This window comes from Monodon monoceros, unplaced genomic scaffold (genome assembly GCF_005190385.1).
Source record: "Monodon monoceros isolate NGI ecotype Baffin Bay Population unplaced genomic scaffold, NGI_Narwhal_1 Super_Scaffold_13, whole genome shotgun sequence".
NCBI classification, from domain to species: Eukaryota; Metazoa; Chordata; class Mammalia; order Artiodactyla; family Monodontidae; genus Monodon; species Monodon monoceros.
Window position 1 is genome coordinate 45272844 of NW_021703769.1, and position 21759 is coordinate 45294602.

Sequence of the window (21759 nt, forward strand, 5' to 3'; positions counted from 1 at the left end):
GATATCATTAACAAAGCTTTTAAATTTTGCACAAGAGAGAAGTGCTAAATTGATGTGGTTCTACCTATATTGCGTATTTATTTATTTATTATACACAAAGCTCCATTTGCATCCATTATTGGAATTCCACCCCTGGCAATAGTGTCTTCTAAGTTCTAGATTCAATCAAAATCCTAACTCCAGTCTAAATTCAGTTTTGAAGTAGAAACTGCATCATTGAGGTAACTGCAGACTACTTATGCCTGAAGTTATGAGCCATCTTTGTATCATGAAATTCAAAAACGTTTACATTTTATAATTATTCTTTTTTTTTTTTTTTTTTTTTTTTTTTGCGGTACGCGGGCCTCTCACTGTTGTGGCCTCTCCCGTTGTGGAGCACAGGCTCCAGACGCACAGGCTCAGAGGCCATGGCTCACGGGCCCAGCCACTCCGCGGCATGTGGGATCCTCCCGGACCAGGGCACGAACCCGTGTCCCCTGCATCGGCAGGTGGACTCTCAACTACTGCGCCACCAGGGAATCCCTATAATTATTCTTAATCAAATATAATTTGAAAGCTTATATGAAATTTTAAATATGATTATTATGCATTGTTAAAATACTGAAATAGAGACATTTGGGAAAAGGGGCATGGGTTTGAACATTGCGTTTTATTGCCCTCTCTTGGTCAATGATGAAGTTTTCTTTTATGGAAGACAAAATGTGACTTCTTTTATAATAATTTCTTTTTTAATTTTAAATTCTTCAGAGATTAAGCCTAAAGGCTGTTAAAGTTTAAAAATGTGCATTCATTCAAGAAGTGCACGTTTTCAGTGTGGAGTTAAGATGTGTGTGTACGTAACAGAGAACAGCGCAAGAGGCAGGTCAGATGTCCACACGCATGATGTGGGAACAAAGGCCCACGAGGACCACTGGGGGCTGGGTGGCTCAGGGCAGGGCTGACAGAGCAGTCACCTCAGACTGGATGGTTCAGTGAGTTGAAGGCGGTGGCCATAGACGGTTCCTGAGGGAGATGAGGTTTGGCAAGGTTCAAGGCAGTCTCCAGCAGGCAGGCTGGGTGGGTGGAGTGCGTCAGGAGTGCAGTTCTGATCCCTGGGTCACTCCACCAGAAACTTGTCTCCTAACTGCTGTTTTTCAGGCTACCTTATGTGATCATTTGTTGGTCATGAAATCAATGTAGTGGGTCAAGAGCCAGTATTTTTTAAAAAATTAATGAAATAGAGTAAAATAGAACAGACCAAAAAAACTCACAGCACAGTGCATATTGTAAGAATTAGTATTTCTTTGTGAAACTTCTGACTTATTTTTGTGTATACTACATACACAAATGCATATATCCTTATGGAAAATGTCTTACTTAGGTTATGATCTGAAATGAAAGCACTGCTCTAAAGGATGTTTGTTCACTAGGTTGTTTTGTTGGTGGTTTGGTTTTATTTTAAAGGGCAACTTTATTTTTATTAAAAAAAAAGATGAATTCATTAGATAAAGATAGGATCTTTCTATAGATATAAGTATAGTGTAGAAAGCCAAAAACAAATCACTCAAACACTGCCATCCAAGTAACTGTTATCAGTGTTAGAAAAGCATCATTCTAGGTATTTCTCTGTGTGTATAGATGGCTGCTGGCCTGGCAGCATGAGAGACCAGCAGAGAGGACAGGGTGAGACAGGATATGAACAGACAGGAAGCAGCCTGGTGGACGGTTAGACAGGAGGGCTTACAGATGAGCTGATAGACATAAATGAACTGGCAGGCAGGCGTAGAACAGACAGGAAGGTGCAGACTGGCCAGCCAGCAGAGGTGGAGATAAGCAGGAAGGTATAGCTAGACAGGTGGGTGGGTGCAGGTAGACGGGCAGACAGAGGTAGAATTTGGCTGGCAGGGATGGGTAGACAGGCAGGCAGGCAGGCGTGGACAGAAACAGGCGAATTAGACAGAGGTTGACCAAGGTGAAGGCAGGGGCCACGACAGGTGTGTGGAAGTGGCAGGGTTGGGGTGGGGGACCTCAGAATAGCTTTATGACAAGGAAACCTTTAATTCTGAATGCATCTTTAATGCAGTTTTAATGAGTAGTTCTGAATTTTATTTTTACCTGAATTTAACAGAAGAGAAGACAGCAAACCCGAAGGAACTGTTGAAATTCCAGTCAATATTCCTTTACCACAAGAAATATTAATTGCTAGAAGACGTGTCTATAATAAAAAGATTATAATAGCATTAAAATATTGGAATCACTTTTTACCTGCATGTTTTAATGTTAGGTGGCACTTGATTTCTTGTTATGAAACGTGAAGAGCTTAGCAGCAGTATTTTTTTGAGCCTCCTCTCCCCATCTGCTTATTTCATTATATTATAAATTTATAATATAATGAATATATAAATATGCATTGTATTGTAAATTTATATTTGCAGTTGATTTTGGAATCCTGATGGGCAGAGGCATTTAATCTTGGTTCTGTATTTTGACAGATTCGTTCCTCCTGGTGTCCACAGCCCTAAAATACTTGCTTTGATTGACTTCTTGGTTGGTCTCGTTTTGTCACTGAGTGGTGTTTTCAAGAAGTTGTATTGGCAGCTCTATTCCCTGAGTCCTACTTATTTATTTATTGAACTATAGTTGATTTACAATATTGTGTTAGTTTCAGGTATACAGCAAAGTGACTCAGTTTTATATATATATATATATATAAAACATATATTACATAGAATATAGAATATAACATATAGAATATAACACATAGAATATGGAATATAGAATATATATGACATACAGAATATAGAATACAGAAGATATATATATATTCTTTTTCAGATTCATTTCCATTATAGGTTATTATCAATACAAGATACTGAATGTAGTTCCCTGTGCTATATAGTAAATCCTTGTTGTTTATCTACCTTGAGTCCTTTTGTGATGGGTAATGTTTTCTTTTTGCCTTTGCACATGAACAGTAGTTTAGCTGGGTATAATAATTTCAGGTCACTTTCTTCCTCTTAGGAATTTATACATCAAAACTTTTCTAGATAAACAAATCAGAAGAGGCAAGAAAACCTCACAAGGATATCAGTTATACAGTTGAGACTTTAGAATGAATATGTTAACACGTTTAAAGAAATAAAAGACAAGCTTGAAAATGTTTGCAGAAAACAAGAAACCATAGCAGATGACTAAGCAGATATGACTAGGAAGAAAATAGAACTTCTAATGATGAAAAAAATGTAATAATTGAAATATTAAAGGAAAACTTCAATGGGTAGGTTTAATAGCAGATTAGATACAGCTGAAGAGGGAATGCATTTGATGACAGGTCTGAAGAAATTATCCTGAATGCACCTTGGAGAGGCAAAGAGAGGAAGAGTATGAGAGATTGAGACGTGGAGGAGAGTGAGAAGGTCTGATGTATGTGTTCAGCTCTCTTGTATCCTTGTTATTTTTATTTTTTTGCGGTACGCGGGCCTCTCACTGTCGTGGCCTCTCCCGTTGCGGAGCACAGGCTCTGGACGCGCAGGCTCAGCGGCCATGGCTCACGGGCCCAGCCGCTCCGCGGCATGTGGGATCTTCCCGGACCGGGGCACGAACCCCTGTCCCCTGCATTGGCAGGCGGACTCTCAACCACTGCGCCACCAGGGAAGCCCTATCCTTGTTATTTTTGTCTCCTCTTTTCTCAGCTGAGAAATATCCTACCCTGACTGTGGGTTTGTGTATGTTCACAGTTTATCAGTATTTGATATATATGAATATGAATTTTACTAAGTAAAATTCTTAGTTGCAATACAGATTTAGAATTATTATATGTTCCTTTGAATTGAATCTTTTATCATTGAGAACTTTCTTTTTCTCTAGTAATGCCTTTTTTTTTTTTTGCCTCAAAATTGTTCTTGCCTGTTCTGAATATAGCTCTCCAGTTTTCTTTTGGTTAGTATTTTCATGGTGATCTTTTTCTAACTTTTTGCTTTCAACGTCCCCTTTTCATATGTTTTGGATGTCCTCTTATAAATGGCATGTGGTCTTTTTAATAGTTTTTAAAATCCACCCTTATAATCTCCATCTTTTGATTGGAGCATTATTGCATTTACATTTAATGTAACAACTGCTATAATTGTGTTTACATCTACTATCTTACTTTCTACTTTCTGTCTTAATTTTTTCAGACTGATTACATTTAGCATCCTATTTTTCTCCTCTAGATAAGTATTTTTACACTCATTTGTAATACTTTAAGCATTAACAATATGCATCCCTAACTTAAAATCTAGCTAACTTCAACTTTTACCTCTTGGTATGCATTTTAGTTCCATTTACTCCTTCTCAGTTTATATACCACTGTTATGTACGTGTATGCCATTTAATGCCATATTATGAATATATAATATGTATTGTATATACACAAATATATATATACATATACATATATATCATCTCTTTCAGAACTACTATAATTATTTTATCCAGTTTTATTCTTTTTATTCATATATATTCATATATATATATTATTCATTCAGATTTATCCAAATAGTTACCATTTTTATTGCACTTTATTTCTTCCCAAATCTCTGACTTGGAATTATTTTCTTTCTGCTTAAAGAATAACTTTTAGTATTTCCCTTAGATTAGGTCTCTTGGTAAAAATTTTCTCATTTTCTTATCTGAAAATGTCTTTGTTTTGCTTTTATTTTTGAAATATTTCTTTATGGATGTCAGATTCTACTTTGGCAGCTGTTTTCTTTCTGCACATTGAATATTTTGTTCCATTGGTTTTTGGCTTTCATTGTTTCTTTGAGAAGTTATGCTAAGTTATGTGGTTATTCCTTTGGAAGAAATGTGTCTTTTTTCCCCCTGGCTCCTTTTAAGATTTTCAGATTGTCTTTGGTTTTCAGCAGTCTTAGTGTAATATACTTTGAATGTATCCTGCTTGTGTTTCTTTGTGATTCTTGAATCTGTGGCTTGATGTGTTTTATCATTTTGGGTAAAATTCTCAGCCATTCTATCATCAGATATTGTTTCTGCTGCTTTTGACTCATTCTTTCCTTCTGCATCTCCAGCCATGGAAAGGATAACCTTTGCATTGAGTTCTCTCTCACCTCTCTTCTGATGGAGCCATCCTTTGTCTCTCTGTGCTTCATTCTGTATATTTTCATCGGATTTTTTTTCCAGTTTACTCTTCAGCTATGTCCATCCTACTGTCAGCCATTTACACTGGGCTTTTAATTTGGGTTATTTTATTTTTCAATTTCATATACATCTTTTTCTGATACTTTACCTAGATCTCTTATATGTTTAAATTATTATCTATTTTTAATGTGATTTTATTAATGTTGACTTCTTTGCTCACATTTCTGATTTTTTTACTAATGTGCTGTATATCATATTAATCAGACTGTGCAAATAATTTTGGTTTTACTGTGCTTTTATTTTCCTCCAGAGGGCATTTATATTTGCTTTCTGGGAGGAAGGTAATATTGAATTTGGGTTACATAGTTGTCTATGTTTGGATTCTGATCACCTTAAACAAAAATTCTGTGTGCAGATGTGTAAGGGGATTCTTTAATGTTAAAAAGTTCACATAAGTATGCATAATGCTACAACTGGCCAGTTGGACAACTGACTCTCAAGAAAAGAAGGGAGGGAAGGAAGGAGGAAAGAAAGAAGGAAGGGAAAGGAAGAAAGAGAAAGGAAAGGACAGGGAAAGGCAAAAAAAGACAAAAGAAAGAAAACAAAAGCCCTGGTTGGTAACATTTGCCCACTTCTGTGTTGCCACTACTCCCACTATGGCCAATTCAAGTTACCAACACAGTGTCACTGAACGTGAACTTGGGAAGAGACATGACAACTGGCTGTACTATAATCTCTACCATCTCATCATCTATTTCTCATTTGTGGGGAAAAGTTCTGTTGTACAATTATTATTGTTCATACAGTGAATTAATATATCTCTATAAGTATGCATTTTGGTTATTTTGTGGGAAAAAAAATTGCATTTTGTTTTCTGGCCCAATTACACAATTGGCCCAATTGAAGCAACTGCTGTAAACACAATTGTCTTTTTTCCTCAGATAAGTTTGGTGTGCACAGGAACATGTGGCCCTGTGTAGTCTGTGTTTCAAAGGAAAGTCTGAGATTGGTGCTGGGTGTTGAAAATGTCTGTTGGGCTCTTTGGTGACCTGAACTTGTGTTAAAGGGAGTTTCTCTTACCATTTTAGGCATTTTTGCTGCCTTCCTGTGACATAGCCGTAACCAGAAAAGTAGTTCAAGTGTACAGAAAGTGGATCCTCCAGGACAAACCTGTGTTCATGGAGGAACCAGACATAAAAGAAGTTGCCCAAGAAGATGCTGAAAAATTAGAATTTTCAGAGACTGATAACAAGCAGGTAATATTTTATCACTTAGTGTTTGAGTTGGGAACATCTGTATTAAAACATAAAGCAAAGTATTCTGCTCAGTCAAGGGTCGCAGTCAGGCCACCTCTTTGTTGTCAGCTCTGTTGCTCTCGGGTTGCTGAGTTCCATGATGAGCGCCTGCCTCAGGGAGGCTGCTTCTGTTCTCTGTTCAAGGTCCTCTGTCACATCCTAAGCTCAGGCTTGGCCACATGTGCATGGCAGCTTCTTTATTCACTACTGCATGAGAGTCTTTGAATAAGCCAATATACTTTGCATGTCTCTGTATGAGACTAAAAACGTCACTGCCATATCATTGATATGCTTAAATAAGTAATATTCACTTAACTAAATTTAGAATGTTTTGGCAGACTTTCCTTGTACAGTGGCCATACCAGCAACAGTCCAATGTGACACACAATATTAATAAGCGAAGTGAGCCTCGCTTCAGGGCTGGGTGCTGTTCTCAGAGAGGGGTGCTATCAGGATGGACCTTTCATTCCATGTTAGATAAAGCCACAGGTGCGAGTGGGCCTCTACTTGATGCACAAAAAAAACTTAGGTCGTATTTATATTTCTGGCATGCTATTTTGACATCTAGTCTGAGAATTCTTTCTAAAAGTGGGTGTTTGTCATGGCAATTAACACCAAACATTAAAAAATACTTGTAACCAAAGGTATATCACTTTTAAATATCTACATTAATTCCCTAATTTGATTTTTCAATATTGAAGTCATCTTAATAACTAGTCATGAGATCAAAACAAATCAACAGTCATGTTCACTGGGTCACTGGACAAGTGTTCTCTATTTCTTCAGCACATACTAAGTGCTAAGCACCATTTTAGGTGATGGAGGTAGAATGGTGAACACAATAGAAGAGAGGCTTGCCTTCTAGAACCTGTAATCTCATGAATTCTGGTGAGCGTAAGGAACTAAATACACAACATGTGCTTCTCCCCACTCTGTTGACTGATTGTTATTTTCTAAAGACCTCATCTGAAAGTTCTGGTCACAAGCGATCTTCCAGTTGGGGACGAACTTATTCCTTCACGAGTGCTGTGAGCAGAGGGTGTGTGACCGAAGAGGAGAATAAAAACGTGAAGGCTGGGGCCCAAGCTATGCTGCAGGTACGCGCTGGCCACAGACGGGAAGGCTCCCGATGGAGTCAGCTTGAACATTTTGTTTATTGGGGGTGACATCGTATAAAGTATGGTGATGTTTTTAGCTATCCATCAGTAAACAGCCCTTAAATTCTCATGCTAAGTTTTCTTTCTGCTTGCCCACCTTCAATTTATAAAGATTTTTTTTTTTTTTTTAGTCAGAGAAGACATCTGAACTGGTTGCAGTTTTTTGAGAGGGATTGTTATACAGTGAATATATGACTGAGATTTCAACCTTAAAAGTATCTTCTTTTTATTTATTTATTTAACATCTTTATTGGAGTATAATTACTTTACAATGGTGTGTTAGTTTCTGCTTTATAACAAAGTGAATCAGCTGTACATATACATATGTTCCCATATCTCCTCCGTCTTGCGTCTCCCTCCCACCCTCTCTATCTCACCCCTCTAGGTGGTCACAAAGCACTGAGCTGATCTCCCTGTGCTATGCGGCTGCTTCCCACTAGCTATCTATTTTACATTTGGTAGTGTATATATGTCCATGCCACTCTCTCACTTTGTCCCAGCTTACCCTTCCCACTCCCCGTGTCCTCAAGTCCATTCTCTACGTCTGTGTCTTTATTCCTGTCCTGCCCCTAGGTTCTTCAGACCCATTTTTTTTTTTTTTTAGATTCCATGTATATGTGTTAGCATACGGTATTTGTTTTTCTCTTTCTGACTGACTTCACTCTGTATGACAGACTCTGGGTCCATCCACCTCACTACAAATAACTCAATTTCTTTTCTTTTTACGGCTGAGTAATATTCCATTGTATATTTGTGCCACATTCTGAACACATGTGGGTAGTGAGTTACCAGGATTCTAATTTGTAAGACAAACTTGGCAATTATATAATCTTATAAGTAGTATTCCTCTTAAAACTTGCCTGTGTTTATGAAGAATGACGATTAATGCAGTAATTTTTAGATATTTATCTGAATGAATATATGAAATACCATTTGGGAGCATTGGGAAAAGCAGCTTTGGCTTATCACTCAGTCTCCCCAGATCTCAGGATTTTATCTCAGAAATGGAGATTTATCTCAAAAAAAAAGATTACCTCTTGGGTTGCACCCAGTGTGAAGGTTGTTAGAAGTATAAGTGAAAACACAGGGTCCCTCTCTTTCCCCTGATCCCTGGCACCCCACCCTCCTCCCCATATCCATATCCACGTTCCTTTGTGTCCAGTTAGGCATCCCACACAGAGGCTGGGCGTAGGGTCTGGGGCAGGAAGGCATGGTATCCAGTTTTCAGTGATACCGTGTTTCTGTCATCTGTCTCTTGAGAGGATTCCTTATCGTGGGATCCTTTTTGTTTTTAAATTAATTGGCAGTTTAATATACTGTAATTAATGAATTTTCTCATTTTTCATTGAAAATCAGCAAATAATTTGAAAATCAGCAAATGATATTAGCTTTAAAAAACTCAAGATGATTTTACTTGAATAGCTTCAGAGAATTTTGGCGCAGCTCCTAAATGTCACCTGTGTGCCCACCAGAGCAATGGTTGCAGGAGTCCCCGCCCCGCCCCCTCCCCGCAGAGCATCCCGTAGTCGGCCAGTGGGGGTTGCGGGTGCCTGTTATTTCCCTGAGTTCAGGTGAGTTATTTATTCTCTAGAAGGAGAACTTAAACCCCTTGGCTGAGCCAAGAAAAAAAATTTCTACTTGATTATAGCTCTACAGTTTTAAAAAATATTTTGTTTGGATTTAGATAGCTGTTTTTGTTCTCATTTTATCGAGTACCTTGGTCCTTGATTTGGTTAATGAGGAAAATGTGGCCAAATGAAGGTTTGATAAGATAGTAGTGTTTTATAGTTGCTTCTGACAGGTACAGTTTGGACATATTCATTTTGTTGATTTATTTTTATCCTGATACTAGCATGGTAATAAGTAGTCATGGAGTCAACATTTTTGATGTTGTTTTGAAAGTAAAATGAAAGAAATATAATATATGAAGACTCCTCACTTTTACTTTGGAGTATGCAAAGGTTTAAAATTAAATCAAGGAGCCAAGTACATTGAATTAAAAAGAATCTGTATTGTAGTATATCATCTATGGCATACTTCTTTAAAAGACATAGTCACTAAAGCTATAGTTCGCTAGTCAAAATGTTCTTTATTTTCATTTTTCTTACTCGAAGCTTAGTAAATCTTCACAAGTGCCGTTATCATCTGTTATCAACTATTATAGAGCTGATTTTGTGATTCTTCCTAGAAAATTGGGACACGATACATTTTTAATCTTGCATAAAATTATCTCAGAGGCTGTCAGCCTTTTAGTTCGCCCACTTGACTTTTGAGTGTGCTCATTTCAGTTCCTCTGGTCAGTTTGTGCATCTGTTTTGAGATGCTGTGTTAATGGATTTCATCCACAAGTGAGCCAGCTCTGTTTGTCCCCAGATCATTGGTGTCTGTGCTGTTGAATGGAGAGGAGAACTAAGAGGGACTGTAGGTCTAGAAGGTGGAGAAGCTCCACCCTTGGCACCGGGTTGACAGCTCAGAATGTCCTGACTCTGTGTAAATGATGACACGTTGTTATGCCGCAGCAGTGCCCCCGGGCAGCCTGGATCCGTGCTCCCCACAATTCTCTAAGGATGGTACAGGACAGGGGACTTGTATCCTAAAGGCAGAGTGTAGAGCAGTTGGCGTACTTTCTAAATTTTGTTGGAAATCTCAGTTTTTATCCTAAGAATTTCCTTAGGTTTTGTGTTCTGCTGCATATTGTATCTCTCATATTGAGAACCCATGCTCCTGGAAGGTGTGCAGTGTTGGCCACACGCCTTTGCCCCTTTGCTGGCTGCCCTTTGGGTGGTACTGGCTGCCTCCTGTCAGCAAGGCCTTCATGTCAGCAAAGCTGGAGACTCAACAAGAGCCAGGTCGTTCTTTCCAGCCGCTGTCTGACCCAGGGCCCCTACCCTCTCTGCTGGCCCCCCAAGGTTCCTCACCCACAGGCAATGATCCTGTCTTATCTTTTTAAAAAATTTTTGAGGGGGTGTCTAAAAGAAATCTGCAGAAGCCTTTTTGATTCATAAATTTCCAAATCTGCAATATTAATATGTAATAGCAATTATTTTTCTAGAAAAGATCTTTCAAGGATCAGTATTTAAGTAATTCTAAGGGGTGAACTAGAATAAATTTGAGTATGTGTTGGTACCACTTGTCTTATTGAAATAGCTCAAAGGTGAAATTAATATCATTCCCTTTAAACAAAATTTGTTCGGGTTTATCTGTTTTAATTATATCTTCTCATGTAAAATGTGTTGATTCTAAGGTATTTTTGACAAACGCTGCAAACGTCTTCTTGCTGGAACCGTGTGTGGAAGTTCCCATGCTCTTGAAGGAGCAAGTTGATGCATGTAAAGCTGTTCTGATTATTTTTAGGCGCATGATAATGGAGCTTACAATGAATAAAAAGACATGGTGAGTATCTTTTCAGTTAATTAACATTGTAAAACAGATGTTTCTGTTTTCAACGAAATAATTAAAATGCTAAAGCCTCCGTTTATTAAATAGCTCTACAAAGTGAACGATGAGATGATAATCAGTCTTTTGTAACAGAATTATGAAGGTAAGTATCCAGTACTTTGACAGTTCATTTATTTTCATTATTGGTTTTAAAAAAAGTTCCCAAATTAAGAGTAAGTAGTCATATTACTTAATAGTAGATTTTTCCGTTTTAAACTGTCGTCAAGCAGTTTGTGGAAAAGCAGTAACTGACGTTTCATAATATCATTCTTCATAATCCCAGGAGGGTTGGTTAATTGCTCCAGAATACTTTTAACTGATTTGATTGTTTTAAACTTGAAGTTTAAACTTGAAGTTTTAAATTCATTTTAGAAAAAACAGTTATTTTAAGTGATAAATTGTCAGAGTGCAGTGAAAAATATAGTGGCGTCATTAAAATACACGTATGTGAAGTGTTTTCCTCCTGGTCGTTCATTTTTGTTTGGTGTCTTTGTGTTTATAATGTCCCAGAGGTAAGCAGTGCATTAGAGTTTCCCGTGATGAGTGTCTGCACATCCCTCCAGCTCCTAAGGTTTGGGGGGTGGGGGGCAGCCTCTCCCTTCTACTTGTCCAGGCTGGTCCTTGCTGGTTCCTCCCGCCCAGGGAGCACCCTCCCTACCTGCCTGGCAGTGGTCAGCACCTTCAGACCCGGGCTGGTGGCACTTGCCTCCCGGAAATGCTCGGGGTCCCTGTTCCCAGGCCTGTGCTCTGGAGGCTGGAGCCGTTGCTCAGGGAGCCGTGGGGGTGAGATGGGACTGAGCCCGCAGGGCCTCCAGGGCCTTGCATCCAGCCCTTTTCTTTCTCAGATGAGGGGGAGCGGGCCCAGAGGAAGCCGGCGGGCAGAAGGTGCACAAATACAGGAACCGCAGATGTCAAAATGGTCACTTGAAGCTGTACCTTCCGGTGTCATCTTTCCCAGACTTTTAAAGTTAGCACTGTTTGCCGAGAAGCTGTTGCTAAAGCGTCACAGGGATGAACAAGGCAATTTAAACAAAGTTAAAAGCTGTGTCAGTAATGTTGAAAGCAATGAGAAATGCTGGAAGCTTTCAACTGAAATATCTGCTCCACATACCAGTTGTATCAAGTGTTTTTGATGCTTTTTTTTTCCTTTGAAAACTCTATGAATTCTGTATACCAGTGTATCAGTAATATTTTGATATTTTTGATAATCTTTTTTGGGGTGAAAATTCTAGGAAATAAAATTAAACAATGCTTCTCTGTTTCTTTAATAATTCAGAGATTTCCAGGTAAAACTATAAAAAAATCAAAATATAGGAATAGATGAAAATACTCACCGAAAAAAAAAAAACTGAAGTCAGTAGAGCATAGACCAGGGATGTGATCTATTTCCCTAGCAGATTTTCCTGTGTATTGAAGTACCGGACGATCAGTGAATTCCCTCCCTCCCTCCCTCCCTTCTTTCATCTGGTAAATAACTAGGGAGCTTCTACTGTGAGGACAGAGGGTAAACTAGACTGACAGGGTCCCTGCCCTCCCGAGGCATCCGTCCTCATAGGCCTGAGAGACGCGATGAACACAAAAGTGGGGTCAGGTGGGGTTCAGCGCTAAGAACCGTGGAGCTGGTTGTGGGGGGCAGTGTGGAGGGTGGGAAGGCCTCTCTGAGCAGAGCCCAGAGGGAAGAGCATCCCCACGAGGAGGAACCGCAGGTCACAGCTGCTGGGTTCCGGGCAGGACGAGATGGCGGCCAGCGCAGTGGGGGGCACCCCAGGCCAGGGGGCACAGGGCCCCGCGGGCTGCAGGAAGGTCCCCGCTACCTCTGCTTGTGCGCGAGAGTGTGACACGACCCGATTTATGTTTCCAAAAGATCTCTGGCTGCCGCGTGGAGAGAGACAGTGCCTGGAGCGCAGACTCTGTGGCGGTGGATGACGGTGGCTGAGAGCAGGCTGTAGCCCGGCAGGTGCCGAGTAGTGGCCCCCAAAGAGGGGATAGCCGGTGTTAGTGAGTAGGTGTGCAAGGAGATGGGGGCAAAGTAGAGAACAAAGAGGCAGCAAGAACCGCTCCTCCGCCACTCGGGCAGCACACATGGGCCGTCCTGGGCTCGCTCTTCAGGCAGGTCCCCTTTGAGAGGAGTGACCAGAGTTAATGTTTCTCAAAACACAAAGGAACAAGCAGAGGTCAGAACTGTTAGCAAAGATTTTTCCAAACTGGAGGTAGTTTTCCACCCCCATTCTCTTCCAGAAGACTCCGTGTGGGAATGTTGTGGTTCCCAAGCTTTCTTAGGTTCAGAAGTTAAACCTACCCTTTGTCTGTGTCGGTCTTTGCCTCCATCAGGTCTGCATTTTTGCTAACAGTTCCCATGACTGAGGTTTTAGCTGAAAGTTACTACGTTTCTTGTTCTCACCTTCGCACGATGGGTGTGGAAGGGGCTGTTTTTCCTTGTCTTGAGCATCACACAAGGTGCGCAGCAGAGGCGACCCTGGGTGTAGCCCTCCCTTCCCCCTGTGACAGGGCCCGGGGGACACTGGCCGGGGCGAGCGCAGGCTGTCCCAGCCCTGGGCCACTTCTCCCCTCATCCTCCTCAAAGTTGCCAGCTGCTCCAGGCATGCGTGCCCCGATCCTCTAGTCCTGAGCCTGCAGGGTCCGTGGGTAGGGGGCCGGGCGGGCAGGCAGAGCAGAGCACAGTGGGAACGGGCACCTGCAGAAACCAGGACAGAAGTCGGACAGGGTCAGCCATGAGGAGGGCAGGAGACCCTGGAGAAGTTTAATGAGATCCAGCATCGTGTTAAGAGAAAACATTGTTCTCAGAAATGTGAGAAAACTATAAAGGAACCATGATTTGAGATCTCATTATCCGACCTGGACCAGATTACTTTGTCCACTTGGTTTTATCACTGAAGAGCCAGGCCAAGGAGGAAGTTACAGAGATGAACGAACGGTTTGTGCTCAAGACCTCGAAGTAGTTAAAGGGACCGGGGTGATTTCCCTCCATTAACAGAAAATAATGTGTTCTCCGTTTCCATGGCATCTGGGGGAAGATATGAAGAATGTAACTCAGCTGTGAGAGAGAAGAATGCCCTTTGGCTGTGCTAGAGAACTTACCATCATCATCACGATTAGCGGTGCTATTTTGTGTCTCTAGTGTTTTATACTCTTTAAAGACTTTTTACATAAAATGCCATCTCCGGGACTTCCCTGGTGGCGCAGTGGTTAAGAATCCGCCTGCCAATGCAGGGGACACAGGTTCAAGCCCTGGTCCGGGAAGATCCCATATGCCGGGGAGCAACTAAGCCCGTGCGCCACAACTACTGAGCCCACGTGCCACAGCTACCTAAGCCTGTGCGCCTAGACTTGTGCTCTGCAACAAGAGAAGCCACCTCAATGAGAAGCCCGCGGACCGCAACGAAGAGTAGCCCCTGCTCGCCACAAATAGAGAAAGCCCACACGCAGTAACGAAGACCTAACACAGCCAAAAAAAAAAAAAACAAAACACGGTCTGAGGAGTGCTGTGATGGAGACGTTGTGACCGCGGTTCCGAGGGGCGCCCTGTTTGCAGCGTCAGGATCTTCCAGGCACCAAGCTCCGTACCCTAAGCGTCCAGTGGTGACCTTTCCCAGCCCTCCTACCTGTGGGAGTGCTGTGGAGCGCGGCCACCCGCCACTGCCGACAGAAGACCTCCCCAGGACGAGGACCAGAAAGTCCATGTTGTTTACTGTCACACAGAGAGATAGGGAGGCCGCTCAGTTTAAGTAAAATAATGGATGTGAAAGTTTGAGAGTGCTGCGTAAGTTCAGTAGGCACAGTTCTCCCCGTGTGCCGTAGGTGCTGGCACAGGTGGAGAAAACGCGTCGCCTCCATTTTTACAACGGGGTGGGGAGGTCAAGCTGGGATGAGACCTGGGTTGTCCTGTCTACTGATGTGGGCACGAGAGGCGTATTTTTAGAACTGTGGTAACATAAGCTAGCTTATTTTGATAAGTATGGTATTCATTATGTAATGGGCATTGAGATACTTCTGAATGATATGTGAATATCAATTTTGCTGAATCCTTAAGGGAATTTCATGTACCTATAAATGTAAGTGCTTTGGAGATGTGATTAATAATATGAGCTTTTATTTTGGGTGGCCCAGGGAACAGATGTTGCAAATACTACTCAGGATAACAGAAGCTGTCATGCAGAAGCCAAAGGATAAACAAATAAAGGACTTGTTTGCCCAGAGCTTGGCAGGGTTACTGTTTAGGGTAAGTCTTTTTTATTAAAACACTGCAAATGCAAGAAATGAATTAGATTTTACAGCAAATTAGTTTTAATCACAGAATTTCAAGAGTAAAATTAAACTAACTTTAAATTTCTAAAAATTTAATTAGAAAATTTCCTTCTTAGCTTTGTCTTGAAGGTTGTAATCTTGTCTTTACAATCAGTGCTGGTCTTCTCTTAGGCCTTCCCACCTTTCTGCCATCTACTTCCTCTTTTGATTTGCTGAAGGTTGCTAGAAATTAGGAAGATGACAAGAGCTGATGCCCTTGGTGTTGGGCCAGGTAGATTTGAAGAGGTGAAGGAAGGACAGAGCATGGGAATAGGAATAGGATGGGAGAGGTTCGGACTAGAGATAAACGTGTGAGGGCCATTGATGTGCTGAGCGATTGTGTTTAAAGCCACAGGACTGGGTGGGATCACCTGGGGAGGGAGAGTGTGTCAGAGAGAAGAGGGCCATCTGCTGATGGTCAGATGGAGAGGGCCAGCCAGAGATGCTGAGGAATGGTGGCCAGTGACCTGGGAGGGTAACTGGGGGCGCATGTGTCCTGGATGCCCTGAGAGCAGTGTTGAGTAAGAGGAGACAGCCAGTCGACTGTTGGCTTTGCCAAGATGTTGGTGGCTGAGAATGTTCTAGGGGAATGAGGCCCACCTGGAGTGGATGGAGGAGAAAGTGAGAGCTGGGCAGTGGAGGTCCCAGCTAGAGTCACGGCTTTGCAGAGGGAATGGTGTGGAAGGGAGGGGGGAGGAGGGGGTGAGCTGGAGCCAGCGGGGGTGTGGGGAGCAGGGTTTCAGGAAGGTGGCGGTAAAGTATGCCCGGTCACCAGTGGGGATGATCCAGGGAGGGAGAGTAGCATCGTCTGGGGCAGAGAGAACCTCAGAGGTGAAGTTCTGGACCAGGTGAGGAGCCAGGTTGGCCTCCAATGGGAGCGGAGAGCCAAGGAGATGGCTGCGGTTCCTGCATCTCATGGCAAGAAGGGTCCAGCACAGGAGTCTCTGACGTCACCCTGAGGGGCAGAGAGGAGAAGGCAGGTGAGGAACTGACGGCCTGGAAAGAAGTTGAAAGGGTCCTGAGGGCGACAGCCTGTTGCAGCATTGCTCTTTTCTAGAATCACTAGTATTTATGGAATGCATAGTAGTTATGAAATATTTCTGACAGAGAGCAGTGTGAAAGAATGTGATGTTCTATCCAATAAAGGCTGTGGTCCAGTGGATGGGCCTGACTTTGAGTAATCCAACAGGAGAAGGAGGGTGGACCATCAGCTGGGGTGACACTGCAGGGACAGAGGTGGCTGCCCTCCTCGGGGACTGGAAGGTGGTTTTGGAGGTATGTGTTAAGAGCATATCCAGAATACAGGTAGGTTCTGTGGGTGAAAGTGACAAAAAAGAGAAGTTAGTACTCTAAATAAAGCCAAATATTCCCTTTGTAATGCAAGAGAAGCCAGCTGTTCATATTAATTTTGAACAGTTTACTATGACTGAATGATCTTGACCTGACGAGAAATGTAGGAAAGGCTGCAGAAGTAATTGGCATGAACTCAGTTAACCCCTCATGGTATAATCACCTTTAGTCTGATAACCTTGCCTTCACTGGATGGGTGAAGTGTCCAACTTTGCTGTGCTCTTGCCTGTAAGGTGGCACTGACCACCTGCCCTGCGGTCTGCCTGGACAGACAGACCCTCCACTCACCTTGCTCTGACTCTGGAGCATCTCACTGTTCGACCTTCCTGACCTCCCCTTCTTTTTTTCTTTTTAACATCTTTATTGGGGTATAATTGCTTTACAATGGTGTGTTAGTTTCTGCTTTATAACAAAGTGAATCAGTTATACATACACATATGTGCCCATATCCTGACCTCCCCTTCTTGATGGGACTGGAGCTGCCATGTGACATGGATGGGGGCCGGGCTTAGGCGGCGGGTGCCTGGGCCCCACTCCTCACCAGTTGTCTAGTCCCACATCTATTGTGGGTCTTGGAATTAGAGTGAGAACTTGTCACTAAACTAAGCAAGAGTGTATTGTGGAGTGTGGTTTCTGTTTGTTTGGTTTTGGTTTGGGGAGGGGGGCAGAATCCTCCTCATTAATGGAGAAGTCTTGTCAGATCTTACTCGAAGATGAGTTTTGAGTCCATGATTATTAATGATTTTGATGTCGTTGTTGTTATTATTTTGGCAGTGGTTCAGCGCATCCAGAGGAATGCTTACATTAATTGAGAGCTAACCATAAAGTAGCAGAGAGAAGATGTGCTTTTTAGACTTAGACAGATTCTGGGTTCTGACCCCAGCTCTGGTACTTCCTGGCTTGTGTGGCCTTGAGCAAATCACTTCATCCTTCTGAGTCTTGTCCCTAATCTGCCACAGTCAGGAAGGGGCTCCTTCCTACCTTCCAGGGTTGTTGGAAGAATCAGAGAGGATGCACCTGGGATTTATGATCATCTGTTGGCCTCCCAAGTCCTTTTGTGAGACCCCAGGAGGAGGGAAATGTGAAAGGTCAGGGCAGATCTGCCAGGCAGTCAGGCGGCTCCATCTTAGTCCCATCCTACAATTAAAATGTGCTGTCTGGGTTCCCTGGTGGCGCAGTGGTTGAGAGTCCGCCTGCCGATGCAAGGGACACGGGTTCGTGCCCCGGTCCGGGAGGATCCCACATGCCGCGGAGCGGCTGGGCCCGTGAGCCATGGCCACTGAGCCTGCGCGTCCGGAGCCTGTGCTCCGCAACGGGAGAGGCCACGACAGTGAGAGGCCCACGTACCGCAAAAAAAAAAAAAAAAAAAAAAAAAAAAGTGCTGTCTGATCATTATTTGTGTGGTCATGCAGCCTGTCTACAATTGCCAGATACTTGATTTTTAAAATTTTGAATAAAGAGACTATTAAAGGGGATGGGGAATTTTAAGTTGCCATTATCCTTTTATCTTTTTCTAATTTTTCCTTTAGCGTTTAGTTTTTTCTCTGTCAGTAAATAAGTTGGGTTGACAAATTTTCTTGAAATGATAGTTGAGTTTTACTTAGTTTTAAATACTTACCAAGTAATGCTGATTGCCATAAATGATGCTTTACATACTTGCATCAGTGCTAACTGTGCCTCCTGCTTGAAGCTCAGAAGTATATCAGGAAACTTGGACTTCGGTCTTTCTGTTTATAGCCTGAGCCAATACCTTAAAATTATGTCATCCCCTAAGTGAGGTGGGTAGAGAGACATAGAAAGTGGTTGGTTAGGAAACTTTGTAAGAAAAGGAGTAATTTACTAGTGAAGGTGTCTTTTATACGTCTTGTGTGCCAAGACATACTTGATAAAACATGACTTTCAGAGCCGAAGGATGAAATTAGGGATGCCCTTATTCAGCATTTTATCTTTAGAGAGAAATAGGACTCCAGAAAAGCCACGTAAATTGTCCAGGTCACAAACCAGGTTAGTGACAACCGAGTCTGAGGCCCTCTCTTTCCCTCTTCCTGTTAGAAAAGGGAAACCTGTGAAGAGGGGGCCCTGGGCTTACGTCTGCTGACTGTCCTTAGCTGTGAATGAGAATGAGGTGTGATGTGTGATGATGCACATGTTTGTGAGATTTGCGGAGGTGAAGCCTATAAGCTGCAGGAAGTCACGGTTCTGTCCTTGTCTAATAATTAGTCAATAAAGCGAGGCCAGTGCAGGACCCAGTGGGCATCTTATACACACTCCTCTGCTTTTAAACCTGAAGCCAGTGCCGTGACCACATGTGAGGCTGAGTCCTGGCAACTTGGCCAGTCTCTGCATTCTCCTACTCTGGAAGATTATATGTATATTTTCAAATTTATTTTATTTTATTTCTGGCTGTGTTGGGTCTTTATTGCTGTGCGCGGGCTTTCTCTAGCTGCGTCGAGCGGGGGCTACTCTTCGTTGCCGTGCGCGGGCTTCTCATCGCGGTGGCTTCTCTTGTCGGGGAGCATGGGCTCTAGGTGTGCGGGCTTCAGTAGTTGTGGCTCACGGGCTCTAGAGCGCAGGCTCAGTAGTTGTGGCGCACAGGCTTAATTGCTCCGCGGCACATGGGATCTTCCCGGACCAGGGCTTGAACCCGTGTCCCCTGCATTGGCAGGTGGATTCTTAATCAGTGCGCCACTAGGGAAGCCCCTGGAAGATTATATTTTTGATCTACCATTTATTAATTTTATTGTGTATATGCACTTTATGGTAATGACCTCAAACTCATTTTGAAAACAAGAGTGCAAAAAATGAATAAACAGAAGCTGGCATTTTAGTCAGAATAAAAATGTATAATAAAGTACCAATAACAATAAATGGTAACATTATTTTAATTTTTCCTTTTGCATTGTCCTTAATTTTTAAAAAATTCATTTATCTTAGAACCAGATTTTAAATATGAGTGTTTAGAACCTTGTTTTCAATATACTCAACTATTTTAGCTCAACTTTAACATTTTTACCCCTTTAAAAAGTGTAGTTAACATGAATTAAAACAGAGAACAGGTACATTGTCATGAGGGTCACTTTATATATGATTTTTCAGGTGGTCAGAGCAGGCTTGTCTAGGTACAGACTCCTTTCTTTTTCTCAAAGTTTTCCTAGGTCTATATTAGAAAAATTTCTCTTTTAATTAAAAAGCAGTCTACAGCCATACGACCCTGAACCCGCCTAATCTAATCTAAATTAAAAAGCAAATTCACCCCCATCCCACGCACAGTACAACTCCTGACAGCAGTGGGAGCCTATTTGCATCTGGGCTGGGCAGAGATATTGGCGAGTTGGCACCTTACCTGGTACATTTTAGCTCTGACAACAGATCAGGGAAGTTACCCAGACTTTGGCTATAAAGATTCCCTCTACTAAGATTAGGAAAGCATCTGGGGCTCATCTGAGATGGACTTGACACTTCTTTCAAGGGAGATACATTTTGGTTTTTTGTTGTTGTTTGTTTTTTCTTTTAAAGATTTATTTTTTATTTATTTTAGTTTTAGGCTGTGTCGGGTCTTAGTTGAGGCACGTGGGATCTTCGTTGAGGCATGCGGTATCTTTTGTTGTGGTGTGAGGTCTTCTTTCTAGTTGTGGCGTGCGGGTTTTCTCTTCTCTAGTTGTGGCGTGCAGGCTCCAGGGTGCGTGGGCTCTGTAGTTTGCGGCACGCGGGCTCTCTAGTTGAGGCGCACGAGCTCAGTAGTTGTGGCGCGCGGGCTTAGTTCTCCAACCACGGATTGAACTGTCGTCCCCTGCGTTGGAAGGCAGATTCTTTACCACTGGACCACCAGGGAAGTCCTGGGAGATACATTTTGAGTTGAGTTTTAAAGGATGCGGAATATTTTGGCAGAGGTAAGGAGCTGGGCACCTTGGAGGTAAGGAAATACCCAGAATACATGCATAATTGTCTTGTTGTAGGGTTGCCCCTGCAAGCAGCTGTAGTACTGTGGACCGTGAGACCAGGGGGACTGAGGGACTTAGGGAAACGAACTCCAATGGGGGAAATGCAGGCTGCTTCCTGGAGGCTGGCGGTGGGTGACATCAGGGACATCCAGGAGGAAGTGACGTCCAAGTTGCGACCTGAAGAGTGGGCGGAAGTTAAAGAAGCAAAATGAGGAGGGAGGGAAAAGAGAGGGAGGGAAAGGTATGTGCAGAGGCCGGGAGCAGGAGAGGCCAGGTGGAGGGCCTGAGGGCTTTCAGTGGAGGAAACTGAGTTCTTTTCACAACTACGCTGCGTGGCAGGTGCCTGCAGGACGTGGCACGTGGGCTACGAGTGAGCAAAGAGAAGGGTCAGGAAACCAGCATCTTGAGAGGTCTGGGTTGAACGTGGGTAGTGAGCAGATGGTCATTGGAGCCATGAGAACGGGGACCAAAACCTAGGCAGAAGGTGGGGTGGCAGAGGATGGAGTGAGTGTGGAAGATGGAGCGGTGTGGGCCATTCTTTCAAGAAATTTGGCTTTGAAAGGGGAAGAAGGGGCTGTAGCTCGAAAGGGAGATCAGGTCTCAAGGGAACTTCTGTGGGGTTTTTTTGAGATAAGGAAGAATTGGATCATGTTTACATGCTGATGGGTAGGAGCTGGGGAAGTAGGATGGGCAGGGGGTCAAGGTGAGGTGGGGTTAACAGAAATGCAGAGTCTGAGGAGGAAGCCGGGAGCAGGGGTTAGGGCCGGGGGGCACGCAGGAGAGCAGGGCCCCTCCCTGCACGGCCTGCAGTGGGGGAGGAGCCGGGCAGATGCAGGCCTGGTGGGCGGAGGTCCAGGGCATTGTTTCCTGGGGTCTGTGCTCTGAAGTCTGCTTTGAGCTCATCTGCTGCCAGTCAGGCAGGAGCTGGTGGAGTTGGAGGTTTACCTGCAGAAGACAAGGCTCGGAGTGGCCCCTGCAGGGTGTGAGGGAGCGAATAGGCTCCCCAGGTCCCGCCAGGACCAGCCACAGACACTAGGATCATTTTGATCAGTGTCTGTTCAGAATGATAACTAATTTCACAGTAGCTCAAATCTTGATTGCAGTGGATCAGACGCATTTTGAGAAATTAAACACAGTATCCCCAAGCACTTTTTATGT

General features: G+C 43.0%; 1 protein-coding gene across 6 annotated transcripts in view; it reads left to right on the forward strand.

Moving 5' to 3' along the window:
- Positions 1 to 21759, forward strand: part of RALGAPA2 (Ral GTPase activating protein catalytic alpha subunit 2) — a 283235-nt gene that overhangs the window by 74552 nt on the left and 186924 nt on the right. For all 6 annotated transcript variants that reach the window (XM_029222062.1, XM_029222063.1, XM_029222066.1 and 3 more), the window contains 4 exons: positions 6204 to 6371; positions 7370 to 7507; positions 10812 to 10960; positions 15134 to 15245. In XM_029222062.1, the coding sequence (XP_029077895.1) occupies positions 6204 to 6371; positions 7370 to 7507; positions 10812 to 10960; positions 15134 to 15245 (567 nt within the window). The remainder of the gene's footprint in view (positions 1 to 6203; positions 6372 to 7369; positions 7508 to 10811; positions 10961 to 15133; positions 15246 to 21759) is intronic.